This window comes from Meles meles, chromosome 7 (assembly GCF_922984935.1).
Source record: "Meles meles chromosome 7, mMelMel3.1 paternal haplotype, whole genome shotgun sequence".
NCBI classification, from domain to species: Eukaryota; Metazoa; Chordata; class Mammalia; order Carnivora; family Mustelidae; genus Meles; species Meles meles.
The window spans coordinates 109,657,428-109,675,317 of record NC_060072.1 but is presented as its reverse complement, the minus strand read 5'-3'; the positions used below and the strand labels follow the sequence as shown (position 1 = coordinate 109,675,317).

The following is a 17,890-nucleotide window of genomic DNA, read 5'->3' as shown; positions in this document are numbered from 1 at the left end:
GCAAATTGGACTGCTCTACTACATTCTTTTCTTAAAATTTTATTCCCTTGATGCTACCATTCTTCTAGTGTTCTATTTAGTTCAACCCCTGGGTTCTTTTTTACCTTTGCCCACCCATTAATTATTCCTATTCTGCCCCAGGAAAATTATCCTCCCCTGTTTCTTACTCTGTTTTTCTCTGTATATTTATATATATCCTCTCCCCAGATGATTTCATGTACTTTCATTATTTCAGCCGACTGAATGACTAACATAGACATTTGGGAATCTATAGCTTTACCTTGGACCTATTCTTTGAGCTTCAGTGCCTAATGAACTTCTTCATGTAGGTTTCACAAGTACCTCAGGCTTAGCGTATCAAATTGAATGTATCTCCATAGCCTTTCCTCTCCCCCGCAAAAATAAAATCCCTAATTCTTTCTTATTCCCTCCCTCAGCTGACAGCACAGTCATCTATCCCTACCCTTTTATCTGTGCTTCATTTCTGTCTCCAAATGCCGATTCATCACTAAACCCTGAATATTTTATCTCCGAAATATGAAGATTCCTTTCTCGACTACTGCCCTCATTCAGGCTGTAGAAACCTCATCCTCATACCCCTAAGTAAACTCTATACATCCCTTGTATTCCTTAAACCCATTCTCCAGAATTACTACCGTGCAAATCTACTTACCTTCTTCGTTTACAATTCTTTAGTTACTCTCCACTGCCTATAGCTGAGTTTATTTGTGTGGGAGGCGTGTGTGGAAGATTCAAAGAGTATGTAAATATAAACATTATAATGATGTCTAGGAATTCTTCAAAATGTTAGAGATGACCTGTGCATTCCAAATTTATCTTAATCCACAATGACCTACCAGTCCAAGCAAGGAGAGTATCCACATAGAAATGGATATATCAAGTTATTTAGCACAAAACTACTAGCCATTAAGATGATCTTGTCAGGGGCGCCTGGGTGGCTCAGTAGGTTAAGCATGCGCCTTCGGCTCAGGTCATGATACCAGAGTCCTGGGACTGAATCCCGCATCAGGCTCCCTACTCAGCAGAGTCTGCTTCTCTCTCTCACTCTCTCTCTCTATATATATATCTCTGTCTCCCCTCCCCCTACTCATGCTCTCTTGCTCACTGTCTCTCTCTCTAATAAATAAATAAAATCTTAAAAAATAATAAGATGATCCCGTCATTATCCCAAGCAAGTTGTTTACTTCTATTAGTAGAGAAAATGATCATCAATAATGATTTGACTTACTAATTAGTTTCATCTCTCACTGTTTGGTTTATATATTAGTTTGTGTTTAATTAACACAAGACCATCCACTATGCACACACTGACCAAAAAAATAAATAAAATAATCTGTCTCTAAGAAGCAGAACCTTGGCTGCACATTTCTATAGAAATAATTAGTGTCGGGGCACGTGGGTGGCTCAGTGCGTTAAAGCCTCTGCCTTCGGCTCAGGTTATGATCTCAGGGTCCTGGGATCGAGCCCTGCATCGGGCTCTCTGCTTGGCAGGGAGCCTGCTTCCCCCTCTCTCTCTGCCTGCTTGTGATCTCTGTCTGTCAAATAAATAAATAAAATCTTAAAAAAAAAAAATTAGTGTGGTTTTTCTTTAATAACAGGAAAATGATTATACCAACTAGATTTCTAAACACTCTTTAAAAATTATTCCTAAATTCTTAAATTTCTTAAGAATTCTTGAATTCCTAGAAAAACTGTTTGCTTGTGAGGACAGTTTATCTGAAGGTTCCTTCCTAAAAATCATTAAGCACATTCATTTAGCATAACACACTTAATATGTCAATCTTGCAATGCCAAGATTCAAGTCACAATGCCAAAAAGCAAATTCTTCATGAAAGTCCATCTGAAAGGCACCTGGGTGGCTCAGCCAGGTAAGTGTTCAACTGGTAATTTTGGCTTGGGTCATGATGTCAGGATTGAGGTAAATTGTGTGGTGGGCACAAACCCTGCTTAAGATTATCTCTCTCCCTCTGCTCTCCACTCAAAACAAAAAAAAAAAAAAAAAAGAGAGAGAAAAGAAAGCCCATCTGAAAATCTAAATTAATATAAATTAATGTGGAGATAGGATCAATTATGTCAATCACAAAACCAAGCAAGTTACTGACATCATTCCTCTCATGTAGACTATCATTAACCAACCTTTTAAAAAGTACACACAAGGGGTGCCTGGTGGCTCAGTGGGTTAAAGCCTCTGCCTTCAGCTCAGGTCATGATCCCAGGGTCCTGGGATAGAGCCCCGCATTGGGCTCTCTGCTCAGCAGGGAGCCTGCTTCCTTCCCCACACCCACCCCCCCACCCCCCACCCCCACCTGCTTCCTCCCCCCCCACCTGCCTCTCTGCCTACTTGTGATCTGTCTGTCAAATAAATAAATAAAAATCTTAAAAAAAAAAGTACACACAATATTAAGTCTACACCTGATAAAGACACCATACTCTCCCAAATAAAAGCACTCTCAAGAAGAGCTTCTGGCAACTTCTCTTCCGTCTGAAAAGCTGCTCCCGTTTGTCTTTAAGATTTGATAAAATTCCTAATATTGAAAAACCAAAAAGCTCCTAAAACCCAACTTTATTTTTTCTAACTAGAAACTTTATTTTATTTTTTACTAATTTTTATTCGGGTTAATCCAGTTGAGGTCAATTAGGAAAGGGTGGGGATAGAGGAAAGAATCTGTCAATATTAGAATCTGGGTGCTATTCTCTTCCAGACTTTTAAAATTTTGCTTTTTAACTTTTACAGAGCTAAACAAAGTAGTGAAAAAAGGAATTATATCATCTTTCCAATGCAACTTTTTAAAAAACTCAATTATAATTCCAGTGCCTTTTCCCCAATTTTCTATTGCATGTCCTAAAGACCAACTGAAGTTTAAAATATCCAATTTATAACAAGTGATAACATAAGTCCTTTTAAAAATGGATTTTTTAAAGCACCATTATCCTTTTATTATCTATAACACTTTACAAAGTACCTTCACATAGTTTTTCAGTTATCTTCAGCAATCCAATTAAGTCATATTACTAATAATAAATCAGCATTACAGATTTAAGGTCCTTACTCAGAGTCAGATAATTGAGTAACAGAGAATCCAAATGTTCTACAACTACTTCTAACTTCGAAAAGAACATAGTATTTATTAAAGTATATTGAGAATCTACTTGTATCTTCAAAGAGCTCAAGGACTAGTTAAGGAGACAGAATATAAACAATTTCGAATCATTCTGAAGAACACCGTAAGAATGATCCCAAAAGGAAAAAGATCTCAGCAAATTTTGGAATGTAATAATTCAAAAAGGCTGGCATTTGAGAAAGTGACAGGTCATAAAATTACAAAGTTAGGCAGAAGACAGGTAAAGCTAAAGAATTTCTAAGTACTGATGACAACATGTTCAACTCCAAAGTTCCCCCATAAGAATGATAGCAACAGTAAGTTTTGCTACATGAATTTTCAAGCTTAAGTACAGACAAATCAAAATGTTCACAAATATCCTCAAAAAGACAACCTAAAAAGATACCGTATCATCACAGTTTATATGTATGTGCGAGGCCCTATCCCTAGTGTTTTACACTTATATAATTCATTTAGCTGTCACAACTCTATAAAGTAGGTACTCTTATTACATCCCATTTTATCAATAGAAAACTAACACAGAAGTTGCCCAGTGACACAATCATTAGCAGAGTCAGAATTTGAATTCAGGCAGTTATGTTCTTAATGACATGTTACACTGCAGAAAATAATGCCCTCTTCAAACCTAAATTTAGGTCATGCATGGTAAGTCTCACTAATGCCTACACACTAGAGTAGTCCTGTTAAGAAAAGAGAAAAAAAGAAAAAACCAAAAAATTCCTCAAATAAAATGCAAGATGCTAAAAATAAATAAATACAAAGAACTGGTACAGCACAACCTAGTAATTATTATGAGTTTTTTTCATGTTATACTAACATTTTCAGAAATTATAATTTGAGCATAACCACTCTTGCTTTTACAGCTTTATCTAAAAAACTTAAGAGCTACTAGAAAACCCAAATAACAGGTTTAGAGTAATTTCTGAAAACGAGAGCTCAGTTTTAGTTGAATGTTTCCATAGAGATTAAGTAGAATGACTTTCAAATGACCGGAATCTTGCACTAAAACATAAATATCAAGAAATGAACTCAATCACCATACAACAGATTCCTCATTTGTTTTACACAAAAACAACCTTACACTAGGAAGGAATAACTGTGATACTTAAGATACTTAAGGTGAGAAAAAAAAAAGTAATAGAAAAAGAAAACATTTAAACACTTAACACTAAGAAAAATCATTGAAAAGTCAACTTAAATATAATTCTCAATTCCTGTACCACGAAGATTACTTCCTACAGCAATAAATTTACATATAGTTTAAATCATACCTAATCAAAATTATGCTGTCTTTAATCCCACTGTCTTGTTAGGAGGGAAAAAGGATTACTTCAAACAAGTTACCATTCTTTAATTTCCAAAGCAGCAACACTTGAGTTATCTCAATGTTGCCCATACTTATCAGTGACTGAGACTTTAAAATAAACAAGAAAGGGACGCCTGGGTGGCTCAGTGGGTTAAAGCCTCTGCCTTCGGCTCAGGTCATGATCTCAGGGTCCTGGGATCGAGCCCCCCATGGGGCTCTCCGCTCAGCAGGGAGCCTGCTTCCTCCTCTCTCTCTGCCTGCCTCTCTGCCTAGTTGTGATTTCTCTCTGTCAAATAAATAAAATATTAAATAAATAAATAAATAAAATAAAATAAACAAGAAAAACCTCCAAAGACTATTCCCTGAAATCTTGTTCCTGGGACTGAAATTTAACTGAAGATTCTCATCCTGAAAAACAAGGAATTTGGCACAAATGTAAAAAATAAAAGCAAAAAACAGATTAATGTTCAAATGGAAGATTCAGTTCAGAAGTTATTTTAAAGAACTAAAGCAAGTAAATCACAGAACCACATCACATTTCTGCAGCATTGCTAAACTTTATAAAACATTAATAAAAACCCTGTACACTTGAAACTAATGTAACATTGTGTGTCAACTACACTTCAACTTAAAAAAAGAAAATTAAGTTCAAAAAATTAATATCATATACTCATGATGAGACATGACCCTTAATTAACAACAACAACAAAAAGAACCCAGAGCAAAGCAAACACTAAGAACACTGGAGCTTTAACAAAATTTGACTTCCCCTTCCAAGTTGATCGGGAAACAATCTCATCAATATACAAAGTGAACTCTACAGAAGCAATTTGGGGAGAATGTACTTAAAGTGAAGTAAAATCATTTACAAATCTGTGTATAAATACATATTCATAAAAAAAATTATGCTACATTTCTTAAAAAACTAAGATCCGTACATAGAAAAGCAATGTAAACTCTGCAAAGTCCAGCAATAACATTTTCTGACCAAGGCAACTGAGTATCAAAATTAAGGCGCATCATTTGCCTAATAAAATCAAGTGAAGAAATCTGCATCTTAAAAGACCAAAGTTAGGACTTAAGATCCTGCGGTATCAAAGTATTAACTAATATTATTTACTAGGAATTGATACTTGTTTTAATAGATAGCTATGCATACTGTGACTCTAAAAATTAGTCTGATGGAAACAAATTTGATTTATATACCACATTCACTCATTCTCCATCCCCAAAAAATCTATTTACACATTTGAATTGATAAAATCAATACCCAAACCAAAGTACTGAATTTGCTATGGTTATAGAATTCTGAAGAAATCTGACCATGACTTCCACACGAAAATACAATCGCTTCATTTGAGATGTACTAATTAGCATCTACTAAACTACAAATGCTTTAACATTTCCCAAATCATTAGATCTTAACCAGTTTTTTGGGGGTTCCTAGGTGGCTCAGTCAGTTAGTTAAACGTCTGCCTTCTACTCAGGCCATGAGCTCAGGGTCCTGGGATCAAGCCCTGAGCCCCATACCTGGCTGGCTCTCTGCTCAGTGGGGAGCCTGCTTGTCTTTCTCCCTCTGCCACTCCCCCTCCTTGTGCTCTCTCTCACTGTTAAATAAATAAAATCTTAAAAAAAAAAAAATCCTAACCAGTTTTTTTTTAAAGATTTTATTTATTCAATTAAAAAAAAAAGATTTTATTTATTCATTTGAGAAAGAAAGAACACTGAAGGAGGGAAAGGCAGACTCCCAGCTGAGCAGAGAGCCCAGCTCAGCACAGGACCTCTAGATCATGACCTGAGCCCAAGGCAGATGCCCAACCGACTGTGTCATCCAGGTGCCCTGATCCTAACCAGTTTAAAATTTGTCCTTTACCAGTCTAAGTAAGTCATTTACCTGCTCCATGATTTCAAGTTCTTTATTTATCCAGTAAGTAGCTGGGCAGAATAACCTAAGATTTCTTACAATTTAAATACACTAAGATTTTTAACTCAACAACAGAATACAATACTTCTACCTTCCTACAGACAAGTTAGGAATACACTTTCCGTAAAAAAAGCTTTGCTTTCTTCCCAATGCCTTAGTAATCCCTTGACTTGTCCTTTAATTTGTATCCAAAGACAAGAACTCAAACACTCACCCAAAGAACACATTAGGCAAATGTCCTGGGTCAAGAAACCAAAAATGCTGCCCAGCTACTGCTATAAAGGCTAGAAACATCACATTTTAAAAAACAAAACAAAAAGTTGTATAAACAGGGTCAAATAACACAGGAAAGTTTCTAAAGCAGGGTACCATTCAATGAGCTAGGATTTGGTTCTACAGCCAAATCCTCAACTGGCTTAAAAATAACATGGTGATATTATACATAAGGCATCAAATATTCTTTAATTTGACCATGCCCAAGTCTAGACATAAAACAAAAATCCAAAAAGCAATGAGTTCAAAGAAAAACTGAGAAGCTTAGACAAAATTATTATGACATTAGACAAAATGATTTTTCCACTGTATCATTAGTTCCAAGATAAATAAACAATCAAAAAATGCCAGGTGAGGGGCGCCTGGATGGCTCAGTTGCTTAAGCATCTGCCTCTGGCTCAGGTCATGATCCCTGGGTCCTGGGATCCAACCCCACAATTGTCCACTAATGCTCTCTCAAATAAATAAGTAAAATCATTTTTTAAAACTTCCAGGTAATTAAGGAAAACACACACATTACATTCTGATGAATCTTCAAAGTTAAATCATTGCAACTAACAAAATTAATCCATAAAGTGCTCAAAATTTACTTGGGCCCAGTCTTAAGAAAGTAAGGCAACCAACTAAAAAAATATATATCTATAAAGCACCTATTCAAATGTAAAACCTTACAAAAGAATAAAATCCAGGGGGGCCAAGGTGGCTCAGTGGGTTGGGGCCTCTGCCTTCAGCTTGGGTCATGATCTCAGGGTCCTGGGATAGAGTCCCACATCGGGCTCTCTGCTCAGCAGGGAGCCTGCTTCCCCTCTTCTCTCTCTCTGCCTGCCTCTCTGCCTACTTGTGATCATTCTCTGTTAAATAAATAAATAAAATCTTCTAAAAAAAGAATAAAATCCAGGATCAGCAGCAATAGGCACCTCAAGTACAAAAGCAAAAAAAAAAAAAAAAAAAAAAAAAAGTGTCCTCGTTTAAACCAGAATTTTTGCCTGTAAACCTGTAAACCAAAAGGAATCAGAGCTAAGTTTTTGAGTATGACTGACCAATAGGAATAAAGTTATAGTTGGACAAGATTTTTTTCAAAAAGGCCTGCACCCTTTCCAATATAAAACACCATAAAACTGAGTAGCTTTTATTTCACAATGCCTTAGAAGTTCTACATCATTTACTGTAAAACTTAAGAAATTATTATGTTCCTAAAGAACTTGTCAGTTTTTAAGTTCACTTCCTTCCACATATTGACTTCCCTTCATTTTTCATATGGCCTTGGTCATTTGGAAGATGGCATTCAAAGGGTTAAGTGTTAACATATTAGTTCATGGATAAAATAAACTCCTAGATTACTCGGTCATTTTCATATTCTATTTTGATCCATTCGGTCCATTTTCTTGACAAGAAGAATATGGATAATGGCATTTTTCCTGTATACTGTAACTGACTTTTTCATTCAGTCTAACTCTGATTCTTCCAATAACCTCCGTTCACTTCCAGATGAGGGCAACATTCAATCAAGCTGCTATAGGTCAAACAACAAGTTGCCCAAATCTGGCTATTTAAACATAGAATATACTTGTCAACCAGAATGACACACCATTATTTACACCATGAAAACCTTCCTGAGAGGTTAAAAGCAAAGCATTGTGAGTCCTTTGGACTCTTGGGAAAGACTGGCTTAAAAACCTTTCATAACAAGTTTAAAATAACCATAGTGACATTACAACTCTCAAAGCACTTATACAGTTTTACATGGGCTCTTGTACTAGTCATTGTATAGTGAATGGGATGAAGACTTACTAGTTTTAATTTACGCTGTCAGAGAACTTTTAGCTACCAAAAAGTTTAAGCATCATCAAGAGGGACAATACCAAACACTTACTGTACCTTTCTAGTACGAAGGCATTTATCCAGAGAAGAAAGTCTTTTTTATAGTTTATATTAAAAGCCTCTGCAATCACCAACTAAGATATAGTCCAAGTAAGGTCAATCAGGAACAAGGTCGTTCTTACTTTAAAAATACAGCCTGATCTCGGGCTTGGAAACTCGCATGTAACACACCAGCAGCTCAACAGTGCAGAGCCTCCAGTGAGACTGAAATGCAAAGGGCAAGAAGCCTCTGTACTTTCCTAACTCAGAAACTTTCCCACTAACTTCGAGTTTCCTGCCAGACACTAAAAGAGTAATAAGTAGGTAACGCGTTTGTACTAAGATGATTTTCACCACTCCCCCCTAGTAGCAAACTTCTTTTTGGCTACAGTAATTCTTATCCTACGTTGGTCATGCCCCAAATTCTACTTTCAATCTCTTTCAAAAGTTGACCTCCCACCCCTCCCACCGCTTCCGCCGAAGCGAACAGTTAAGAGAATGACCTGTAGGAGAGAAATTCGATCAACTGGATTCACCGAGCCAAATGTAGGTCCAAACCACCGTAAAATAAAGAAGTGGGGCTATACCTGCAGTTCACACCAGGCGACCTCCACAGTAGTTTCAGTGTCCAGACCTTTGTAGACGGTCTTAAAGGAGCCTCTGCCGATCTCGATGTCAAACTTGAGAAAGCGGCCATCATTGGACATTCCCACGGCTTTGGTCTCCAGCTCTTCGATGTCATCCTGTTGCTGGCTCCGTTCCTCCTGCGGTTCCTTGGCGCCGCCGCCGCCGCTGCCGCTTCTGGCCGACGGAGGCTCCTCTTTGCTCCCCACATGGTTGGGCGGGGACACTTGGCGATCTCTGCTGGTACTGCCGGGGGCTGTTGCGGCGGCAGGGCCCGCGCCGGCTGGCTCCCCGGGGGCGGCAGAGGCGGGAGGGAGCTGCGCTACCTGGGCAGCAGTGGTGGCGGTCAAGGTCTCCTCGCGGTGCGGCTCCGGCGGAATACCCTGAGGCGGGACCGCGGAGGCGGTGGGCTGGGGGAGAGGAAGGGGAAGGCCGGGCAGTTCCAGCGCCGTGGCGTTGGAGTCGCAGATGACGCTGCGACGGAAGAAGCGGTGCTCCGTGGTGGTCGTGGTCGCGGCCGCGCCGCGGCTGTCCTTGTCCATAGTGTGGCGGCGACGCCGGTACTCCTCCGTCCGGCCGGTCCCAGCGTCGGACGCCGCGCTGCCCAGTTTCTCTCCCACCGAGGAATCGGAGCTGGAGCCATTCTTGGCGGAAGGCGCCGGCGGCGAGAGGAACAGGGCGCTCGGAGTGCTGCTCTGCTTTTCTGCGGCGCCGCCAGACATGGTCGGTCCGAGGAGCGAGGCGAGCGGGCTCGGACTTGTGAATGAAGAGAGGGCGAGGGGCCGAGCCCGCAGAGCGGCGGCGGGGTGCGGCTCCCGCTACGAGGGCTCCGGCTCCCGGCGGGGTCGGATGCGCCCGGACGGCTCCTCGCTCAGCACTGACAAGCCGCCCCGAAGGAGACGCGGGCCACTGAGCCCAGTTGCGGCGGCTGCTGCGGTTCACGAGGCGGGCTCGTCGGCGGGCGGTCGAGGAGCTGAGGCACGGGGCTTAGCGCCTCACGGTCCGCATCCATCCTGCGGCGAGCGGCGGCCGGGAAGCCTGGAGCAGCAGAGGCGCCGCAGTCATGAGGGGCAGGGCAAGGAGCCGGCACCGAGTCGAAGCGGATGCGGCGGATGCGGCGGCGGCTCCAGCTCCCGGGGCTGGGCGGGCTAGGCCCCGGGGGCGGCGGCAACGCGAGGAACGGACGAGAGCGGACTCCCGAGCGGTGGCAGTCCCAGAGCCGCCAAGGGTGGGAGGGGCCGAGGAAGGAGAGGGAGGGCCGGCCTGGGGGCTCCGGGTCAGTCAGTCAGTCGGTCGCCTCCTCCCACACGCGCCCCCAGCTAGGGGGACCAGTCTCACAGGGCGCCCATCGCCCGGACAGGAAGGACCGAAGCCACGAAGCCTCGGTGCCTGAGGAGCGGGCCCCCCCTTCCCCGAGGCCTCCCCGCCCGCCCCGGGCCTGGCAAACCCCGTCTCCTCCCGGGCCGGTGCCGGGGGCTGACGGAGGGAGGGAACGGTGGGGAGGGGAGGGCCGCTCACCGCGGGGCCCGAGCTCCGCTGCTTTTCTGGGCCGAGAGGAGAGGAGACCGAGAGGATTGGGTGACGGGGGTTAGGGAGAGTAAGTAGTCACCCCCACCAGGCGCTTTCTGTCACCGAAGATGGGGGTGCAGAGTGGCCGAGTGTGGAGAGCCGCGTCCGCCGAGGAAACTCTCCGCGCTAAATGGCGCCGGGAGTCTGAAGCCTCCACACAGCCCGCTCGGACCCCGCCCCCCGCCGCCCGGGGCGCCCCACCCCCACCCGGCTCTCGGGGCTCTCGCGCAGCCGTGCTAGTACCGAGGTTCTCTGGGATTTGTAGTTTTCGCCTTTGAAGCATGAAAGGGATTGGGGAGGAGGGAGCCTACGAATTCCGTGATGCTCTGTGGTTGCTTTAGCCTGATGCCTCATGGGAGTTGTAGTTTTCTTTGGAAACCGCCCCTTCTGGAAGGCTGATGGGAGCGTCACCGTAGGTCGCTAAACCCCATCCTTAAACGCTAGCTAGGAAAATCATTATTTAGGGTTTAATTGTGGAAAAAGGGCCGGAAGAAAAAAAAAAAAAGAGGGAGGCAGAACGAGAGGAGACACTCCCATCATGCTCTGGTGAGGCGAGAGAGCTCTAAGAGGTTGCCATGCGATGAAAGATGATCTGTTGTTCATCTTTAATGGAGAGAACCGCAGTAGTGTTGAGTGACTGTAAGGGTGTGGGGGTGGAGGAGGAAAGCAAAGCAAAGAGAACCAGAACCTGCGCCCAGAGAGCCAGAGGGGCTGAAGACTCCTTCCGTAGGGTAAAAGAAATTTGTGAAGATTGTGCATGGGATTAATAGTGATTAAATGGGTTGGGGGAGGAGACAGGGAGTATTACCTCCTCTCCTCTTACCTTCCATAACAATTAAGGCCACACTCTCAGCTGCAGCCCCACGATAGATATTCTGGCTCTCAAAGATGGGCTGCCCTCCTGAAATCCAGGGTCATAGCGAATCCAGAAAAAATTAACGGTACGGTGAGCGAGGATTCGAGAAAAGAGATCTTTGCGTCTATTACCACAAACTTGAGAGAGCAGAGTTGACTTTTGTTATGTAGCCGGTTGAGCTTCATTTCCATCTTTCATTTGCTTGAGGGCTTAGTAAAACAACATCCCGTTTCTCTAGAGGTACCTAAATGTACACATGTAATTTATACGTGGCTTTGGACATAGAAGAAATCTAGATCCAGGTGGTTCACAGTAATGGAATGCTTTTCTTGAAAGCATCCTTAGGCTATCTGGACCCCTTTGCTCCTCGCAACTACTCGAGATTGTACAGGTGATGAGCACCAGGGGGCACCAGACAGAGTGGGAAGCCAGACCCGTCAGATGGCAGTTAAAAGTAAAGCTCTTATCCCACCGGGTCAGAGCGGGAAGATCTTAAACGTATGCAAACGCCGCAGAACGTCCATAGGCCCCCGCCTCTGATCAGCGCCCGCTATCGAACGAACTCAGAAGCACACTTCCTAGCCCAGCGCCCCGCAAAGAGTATGAGTAGTTTGGAAGCAACCTGACAGAAGATTTGTTAGCACCAGCTTCCTAGAAAATGCCCACAACTTATCGGGATAAACTCCACCTAGAGAAGATTTGCTATATAATTTATATTGATTCATCTGATATGTAAAATAGTTAGACTATTTTTCAATTTTTTCCTCAAAAGCTACACTTTCAGATTTACAAAAAGTTTGTTGGTTCTAAAAACAAAGGCTGTTAGGTTTCATGAAGCTGACAGAATATGAACACTTTAAAATATGAATTCAGGAAGGGCAACTAGAGTACATACTATCAAGGTCCTTGACAATCATGCCTTATCAAAAATTTTTTTCAACAACAAACAACTAAATTCATTGTAAATAATTAGCTGTTGAGGTAAGCCACCCTTACCCACCTGACAGCTTCTCCTACCAGTGTAACATTAGCTTTACTATGAAAACAGGTACAGGGGCGCCTGGGTGGCTCAGTGGTTTAGGCCACTGCCTTCCGCTAAGGTCATGATCTCAGGGTCCTGGGATCAAGTCCCGCATCGGGCTCTCTGCTGGGCAGGGAGCCTGCTTCCCTCTCACTCTCTCTGCTTGCCTCTCTGCCTACTTGTGATCTCTCTCTGTCAAATAAATAAATAAAATCTTTAAAAAAAAAAAAAAAGAAAACAGGTACAACTTTATGTTGAATATAACCACATTGTGTACAATGGTTGGATTTAAAGGTTGAACTGTTTATCATTTGCCAAGTTCCCCTTTTAATGCTTACTATCTTCCAATTAACATGATATTTTCTGTTACTTATTACTATAATATCCCTAATAGTACCTTCCCTTTCTCTGTCATTTCAATGATCAAATAAAGAATTGATCCCCCTGTAATCCATATAAAACATCAAGTGACAGAAATAGAAGCAGCAGAAAAACTCAAGATACCATGGATGCGCTAAGCTCAGAGATTTTAGTTCCTGACAGGTGGATCCCCAGTATTTTATTGTCTCTAACCATGTTCTTTGTTCACTTTAGTCCTTGTTCATTTTCTCAAACTGAATCATGTTTCTATTTCCCATCAACTCACAATTTATATAAACATGGTCCCTGCCATTGGTGTCTGGCTAGTAATGAAACCAGAAACAGCTTTGATTTAGACAGTGGCTGAACATACAAAATCTACCTTATTTTTATGTGGCATAATCCACAGGGTAGCTTCTTGACGTATAGGGGAAAAAATACCATCTTGAGAACATTTCTTTTTTTGTCTCCTTTCGTTTCCCATGCCTATGGATATTTTTAATTTTACCTCGCTGTCCTGTGGAACTCAAGGAAGAAGGAAGAGTCAGGCAGTTAAACAATGAAGAAGAGACTTTTTTAAAACCTTTTTTATTAGTAATGAAATATTGGGGAAGGTAGAACTTGCCCTATATCAAAGCACATTATAAAACTATAGACCAGCTGTATGACATTGAGATAAGCATAGACAATGAAACAAAAGATAATACAGAGTCTTATGTGTAGATAGGAATTTTGCATATGAGGAAGATGGCATCTCATGTCAATGGAGAAAGGTTAAATAGTGTTTGAATAACTAGTTATTCGTTTGAAAAACAAGTTGGGTTCAATATCTACCCCTCACCCTTCACAAGATTAGTGTTCACATAGTTTAAAGACTCACTTTTCAAAATAAGCTCTAAGAATTTTTAGAGTCTAGGAAAACATGGGATAGGAAGGGACATCAAAGAACAAGCCAACAGACATAAAGAAAATATTTGACTATTTCAAAATTGATAGTTCTGTTCAATAGAACACAAACAATGAGCTGACAGAAAAATTTGGAAACCTGTATAGCAGAAGACTAACATTCAAAATATATATAAATAACACCTTAAATCACAAAGGAATACAATCCTATAGAAAAAGGGGACAATTGACACAGGAGGAAATCCAAATGACAAAAATAAGCTTTAAAAAAATGGTGGGGGCGCCTGGGTGGCTCAGTGGGTTAAGCTTCTGCCTTCAGCTCAGGTCATGATCTCAGGGTCCTGGGATAGAGCCCCAGATCTGGCTCTCTGATTGGCAGGGAGCCTGCTTCCCCCTCTCTCTCTGCCTGCCTCTCTGCCTACCTGTGATCTATCTCTGTGTCAAGTAAATAAATAAAATCTTTTTTTTTTAAATTAAATTTAATTAAATTTTAAAATGGTGAAACTCAGTAACTAAGGAAGTGCAAATTGAAACAAGATATATACTTTTCCCTTATAAAATTGGCAAAATTTTTAAGCATTTAAAATATCAAGTACAGGCAAAGGTGTAGAGAACTCGTGCTATTAATGATAGCATAAATTAGAAGAATTTCTAATTTGTTAATACTTACTGAAATGTACAATGTGCACAGCCTTTGAGCTAGCAGTTTCCCTTCTTGGGAAACTTCCCTGCCCTTCCCTTCCGTTCCCTTCCCTTCCCTGCCTTCTAGAAACACTTTGCATGTATGCACTAAGAAATATCTATAAGAAGATCCACTATAGCTTTGCTTATAACAAGAAATTGAAACAATCTGCATGTAGTTAAACTATAGTATATCTAATTTTGGGAACATCATGCAACAGGAAAAGAGAAGGAGGTAGATATATATGTGGTGGCATAAAAATAGTAAGTGAAAAACTCAAGTTGCTGAATAGTATGTACTAGATCATATGTTTTATTTTTTAAAATTTTTATTTCTATATGTATTTCAATGCACACAATAAAAGTATGGGCAGTATACACCAACAGGAAAAGCAGGAGGTTACTTCTGGGGAATACTCTTATCTATATTGTATGAATTTCCTAATATATTCTCACTTATTGCAGACAATTTGAAAAATACAATAGAATATGAAAGTACAAATTCCCAGCAACTCTATTAGCCTTTCAGATATCAGCTTTTGCATTTGACAAAATATAGCATTGGACATTATATTGGACAGAACTATATTGCATACAATACAACATTACATTGGACAAAATCCATTTTTGATTTAAAAAAACCTCAACAGAGTAGGGAGAGAGGGAATTTACCTCAACATCATAAAGGCCATGTACAAAAGGCCCACAGCTAATACCATCCTCAACAGGGAAAAATTGAGAACAAGAACAGGACAGGGATGTCACTCTCACCACTATTATTTAACACAGTTCTGTAAGTTGTAGCCTCAGCAATCAGGCAACAGAAATAAAAGACATCCATATAAACAAGGAAGAAGTAAAATTTTCACTATCTACAGATGACATGGTACTTTATGTAGAAAACCTGAAAAACTCCAGCAAAAAAATTGTTAGATCTGATACATGAATTCAGGAAAGTCACACAAGATATAAAATCAATGTACAGAAATCTGTTGCATTTCTATATACTAATAATGAAGCAGCAGAAAGAGAAATTGAGGAATCAATCCCATTTACAACTGCACCAAAAACCTTAAGATACCTAGGAAGAAACCTAACCAAAGAGGTAAAAGATCTGTGAAAACTTATGAAAGAAATTGAAGATCACACAAAGAAACGGAAAAATGTTCCATGCTCATGATTTGGAAGAATAAATATTGTTAAAGTGTCTCTGCTATCCAAAGCAATCTACACATTTAATACAATCCTTATCAAAATACCACCAGCATTTTTCACAGAACTGTAACAAACAATCTTAAACCACTAAAGACCCCAAATAGCCAAAGCAATCTTGAAAAGAAAAAAGAAAAAAAACCTGGAGGCATCGCAATTCTGGACTTCAGGCTATATTACAAAGCTGTAGTCATCAAGACAGTATACTATCAGCACAAAAACAGAACATAGGTCAGTGGACAGAATAGAAAACCCAGAAATGGATCCTCAACCCAATGGTCAACTAATCTTCAACAAAGGAGGCAAACTATGCAATGGAAAGAAGACAGTCTCTTCAACAAATAGTGTTGGGAACACTGGGCAGCAACATGTAGAAGAAAGAAACTGAACCACTTTCTTACACCATACACAAAATAATCTCAAAATGGATTAAAGGCCTCAGTGTGAGACAGGAATCCATCAAAATCCTAGAGGAGAACATTTGACTTTTTGACTTGGCCATTACAACTTCTTACTAGACACGTCTCCAGAGGCAAGGGAAACAAAAACAAAATGAACTATTGGGCTTCATCAAGATAAAAAGCTTCTACACAGAGAAGGAAATGATCAACAAAACTAAAAGGTAGCCTACAGAATGGGAAAAGATATATGCAAATGACATATCTGATAAAGGGTTAGTATTCAAAATCTATAAAGAACTTACCAAAGTCAACACCCCAAAAAACAAATAATCCAGTTAAAAAATGGTCAGAAGACAAGAATACATAGTTGCCCAGAGAAAACATCCAGATGGCTAACAGACAAATGAAAAAATGCTCAAATTCTCTCATCAGCAGGGAAATATAAATCAAAACCATGATGAGATATCACCTCACACCTTTCATAATGGCTATAATTAACAACTCAGGAAACAACAGATGTTGACAAGGATGCAGAGAAAGTGAACCTTCTTACACTGTTGTTAGGAATGCAAACTGGTACCACCACTCTGCAAAACTGTATGAAGGTTCCTCAAAAAGTTAAAAAATAGAATACCCAGGACCCAGCAATTGCACTACTAGGTATTTACCCCAAAGATACAAAAATACAGATTCAAAGGGGTACATGAACTCCGATGTTTATAGCAGCATTATCAACAATAGCCAAACTATGAAGAGAGAGAGCCCAAATATCCATCAACTGATGAATGGACAAAGATGTGGTACACACACACACATGCATGTGTGGGGGGGAATATTACTCAGCCATCAAAAAAAAATGAAATCTTTCCATTTGCAAAGATGTGGATGGAATTAGAGAGTATTATGCTAAGCAAAATAAGTCAGTCGGAGAAAGAAAAATACTGTATGATTTCACTCATATGTGGAATTTAAGAAACAAAAGAGATGAACATAGAGAAAGAGGTAGGAAGGCAAGCCATAAAAGACCCTTAACTATAGAGAACAAAATGAGGGTTGCTGTAGAGGCAATAGATGGGGGTTGGGCTAAGTGGCTGATGGGCATTAAGGAGGGCACTTGTGATGAGCACTGGGTGTTATATAAAAGTAATGAATTACTAAATTCTTCTCCTGAAACCAATATTATACTAATATGTTAACTAACTAGAGTTTAAATAAAAGTTTGAAACAATAAAAAAATTGAAGAAAGCCAGACATAAAAGAATATACACTACAGGGGCCCCTGGGTGGCTCAGTGGATTAAGCCGCTGCCTTCGGCTCAGGTCATGATCTCAGGGTCCTGGGATCGAGCCCCGCATCGGGCTCTCTGCTCTGCGGGGAGCCTGCGTCCTCCTCTCTCTCTGCCTGCCTCTCTGCCTACTTGTGATCTCTCTCTCTGTCAAATAAATAAATAAAATCTTAAAAAAAAAAAAAAGAATATACACTACATTATTCCATTATTAAATTTTTCAAAAATTGCTAATAATAAAATTATATTATGCAGCTATTAAAACATTTAAATATATTGGAAAGTGCTCATAATTTAATAAAGGACAGTAATATTTAAAAAAATAGATACCAGCCTTTGATATTTAGGTATCATTCTTTTCAGAATGGTAAAAAAAAATCTATAATTATGTTATAAGCATTTCCAATGTCATTAAATATTCTTTAGAAACATTATTTTAAATGGTCGCCTAGGATTCCATCGTATGATG

The 17,890-nt window shown here is 40.5% G+C and overlaps 1 protein-coding gene across 12 annotated transcripts in view; it reads right to left on the bottom strand.

The window, feature by feature from the left end:
- WNK1 (WNK lysine deficient protein kinase 1) overlaps positions 1 to 9,989 on the bottom strand; it is a 152,310-nt gene extending 142,321 nt beyond the window's left edge. For all 12 annotated transcript variants that reach the window (XM_046011979.1, XM_046011965.1, XM_046011969.1 and 9 more), the window contains exon 1: positions 9,094 to 9,989. In XM_046011979.1, the coding sequence (XP_045867935.1) occupies positions 9,094 to 9,852 (759 nt within the window). In that variant the 5' untranslated portion in view covers positions 9,853 to 9,989. The remainder of the gene's footprint in view (positions 1 to 9,093) is intronic.
- Positions 9,990 to 17,890: the final 7,901 nt, after the last annotated feature.